General features: G+C 41.5%; 1 protein-coding gene across 1 annotated transcript; it reads right to left on the bottom strand.

The window, feature by feature from the left end:
* Nucleotides 1-1,640: 1,640 nt before the first annotated feature.
* LOC145241323 (uncharacterized) lies at nucleotides 1,641-2,774 on the bottom strand. The gene is made up of 2 exons (XM_080104151.1): nucleotides 2,769-2,774; nucleotides 1,641-1,958 (listed from the first exon to the last, which is right to left on the bottom strand). Exons 1-2 carry the CDS (start codon nucleotides 2,772-2,774, stop codon nucleotides 1,641-1,643), a joined length of 324 nt encoding a protein of 107 aa, XP_079960277.1.
* Nucleotides 2,775-3,152: the final 378 nt, after the last annotated feature.

Genomic DNA, 3,152 nt, shown 5'->3' with positions numbered 1-3,152 from the left:
GAATAGTATGAAAAAAGCACTTATACCTAGCATCTCAAAAAGAGTATGCAAAATATCACAAAATGAAAAATTATTCAATAAAAAACAAGGAATATTACAACCAAGCCTTAGCTAGATCAGGATATAAAGAACAAATTAAATTTGTTAAGGAAACTCAAAACAATAACATAGGTACAGAAAGACCAATAAACAATGCAAATGTAATATCTTACAACATGTCGATGAGGAAATATAAAAAAGGAAAAAAGACCAAAAACAAATGAAAAAATAAAACATACAATAAACACAAAAAAGAAAAATGAAAAGATACTCTATAATAAAAATGAAAGATAAGTTAAAAAGAAAAATAGAATGAAGAGCCAGACGTGGTTCAATTCACAGTTCAGCCACCATATAAAAAATAACATACCAAGGGAATTTTACCAAATTATAGAAAAAAATTTCCCGCAAGGTAGTAAACTAAGTAATATAATTAATAAAAACACTGTTAAGCTATCCTTCTCAACGTCTGCTAACTTAACAAATACCATAATTGGCGCAAATAACACAAAATTAAACAAATCTTTTGAAAAAATACAAGGGAGGCAATCCTTGATAAAAACGATACCACGAGAGTGACCTCCCCCTTTTTTAATTTTTTTTTTTACACAGTGATCACCACTTATCAATGCCCGGAAGCCACTCAGGGATAAGGGTTATTGCAAGTACATTACGTTAGTGTGGAGATTTAATGAAGTGTTTACTTAAGGGGGCGCTTCATTAGGAATTTGTTAACGTTGGACTTGAACACATCCAAGTTGGTCCGGTGGGAAGTAGGCAGATGGAACAGAGTTCAACAGGCGTGCAGTTCTAAGAAAGAAGCTTTGTTCATGGAATCCGTGTTTTGATTTAGGCACAGATATAGAGTGGGGGAAATTTTTCACAGTGGATTCAGCTAGACTGGTGTTTTTAGTGAAAGATTGGTGAGGGGGGACCAGAGATTTGAGTTCAGACGAGCACCTGCCATGGAAATAACGATAAAACAAGGATAGGCTCGCAACGTCTCTTCTGTGGGAGAGAGGTTGCAGGGTAGAGAAAAGGGCATCCCCCACTAAGCCACGAAGTCTATCTTGTACTCTGTCAAGGCAGGATAGGCTGTTTTTAGCAGCTCCTGCCCAGATATGGCAACAGTATTCCATCCTTGGACGTACTTGGCTTTTATATAGATAGAGAATTGCATCAGTAGTGAGATATCTTCTGGAGCAGTAGAAGGATCCCACCATCTTTCCAGCGACCTTGGCAACAGACTTGATGTACGTGTTCCATTTCAGATCAGGAGTAAAGGTCAAACCCAGAAGCTTGTTAAAACACGAGGCCTCACCCAGACAAGAGCCATCCATCACAATTGATGCCAGATGGGGATCAGAGAGTTGTTTATGTAAGGATAGGAGTTTGGTTTTGGATGCATTAAAGGTAACCAGCCACATCTTCCCCCACTGAACCACGTGCTCGAGATCAGAGGAGAGAGAATCAGAGAGAACTTTGTCATTTACAGCCTTTGATGTGTTGCCGTAGATGGTCGTGTCATCAGCATAGATGTCAACGAATGATTTAGTGGCTTCCAATTCAACGCTCATCTGCTGGATATCCTTTAGCCTATTTCAGGCAAACAGGTTCTTGCTCACGATGGTCCCCGAGATAAGCCAAGAGAGGACCATTTGAGAATCTGTGGCCACGTGAATTTCAGAAGGAGTGAATCCTCCAAAGTTTCTTAGAATCGTAGGCAGGCACTTTATGGCCAGGAACACAGCCATAAGCTCCAGAGTAGGAAGTGTTTTCTTTTTCAAAGGAGCCACCCTAACTTTGGTAAATACCAAATAAGATCGACACTTCTGAACCACATATGCCGCGAACCCATAGGCTTCCGGTGAGGCGTCACAAAATAGGAAGAGTTTGCCAGGTTCACTCTCACTGAGTGCCTTATGGGGAAAGGAAATGGTCCCCAATCCAGAAAGATCTGAAGAAATTTTTTTCCATAAGGAAAGAAATTCAGGTGGAACCAGTACATCTCACCCTAATCCTTTCTCCCAAAGCCTGCTTAGCAGAATTCGACCTCGCAATGAAACGGGCAAGCACAACGATAAAGGATCATAGACTCTTGCGGTCTCCCCGAGAATTTGTCTTTTAGTAGAAGCATCAGGGTTGCACTTAACTGCAGCCAATCGAAGGGTGTCGGAGAGAGGACAGTACCGATAACTAAGTACCTTTTCCCAACCACTGCCATGGACACTCAGTGTATCATGCTCCTCCATCTTGCTTCAAATTCCTGCATGGTCAGAATTGCATGACTGTAGTTCGAAGCCTCCTTGATGTAACCGCTCCTGAGAGAGAGTGTATAATCCACACAGCTCCTCTGGACTATCACTAGACATGATGAGATTATCTACATACAAACAAGGAACCAGTTGGAGAGTTCCAAAGCTTTGAATAAAATCCAATCCAATTATTCCATGGAATGAAGTTTGTGCCTCTCACAACCTGTATGGCATCCCGTCTACCATCTACAGTGATAATGCTAAAACTTTCGTAGGAGGCGGTCGATTGTTTAAAAGGTTGATGCTAAACCATGATTACCAACAGAAGTTTGACTCCTGTTCTATCAAGTTCTGCCCCATTCCACTTTACTCACCTTGGGTGGGAGGTGTTTGGGAGAGGAGTATCCAAACAATTAAGAATTGTCTTTACAAGGTGGTTGGTAGAGGTGAGATGGATTATTTTTCGTTACTTACCATCATATCGGATATCCAAAGTGCTATCAATAACCGCTCTCTGACTTATCGAGAATCTACAGAGAAAGAGTTAGAGGCAGTAACTCGTAACATGTTTTTGCGGCCTAATAAGAGTCCTGGTTGCTTTTAGATCTGAACGATAAGGATTTTGCCTCCCACCTCCCACCCAGCCGAGAAAAGCTGCTCAGGACCATGCAGTTTCGGGACCAGTGCCTGGAGAGTTTCTGCATTCTGTGGTATAATGAGTACCTAGTGAGCCTCCGGGAGAAACCTCAGGCGCGTTCTAGAGTGCTCTTCCAAAACAGATTAAATGTTGGAGATGTGGTATTGGTGAGGGACCCACATAAGCCTAGGCCGTTTTGGGTTCTTGGGATCATTTTGGAG

This window comes from Euprymna scolopes, chromosome 2, assembly GCF_053919585.1.
Source record: "Euprymna scolopes isolate OS-2025 chromosome 2, ASM5391958v1, whole genome shotgun sequence".
NCBI classification, from domain to species: domain Eukaryota; kingdom Metazoa; phylum Mollusca; class Cephalopoda; order Sepiida; family Sepiolidae; genus Euprymna; species Euprymna scolopes.
The sequence above is the reverse complement of the archived record's forward strand: the minus strand, read 5'-3'. Positions and strand labels throughout refer to the sequence as shown.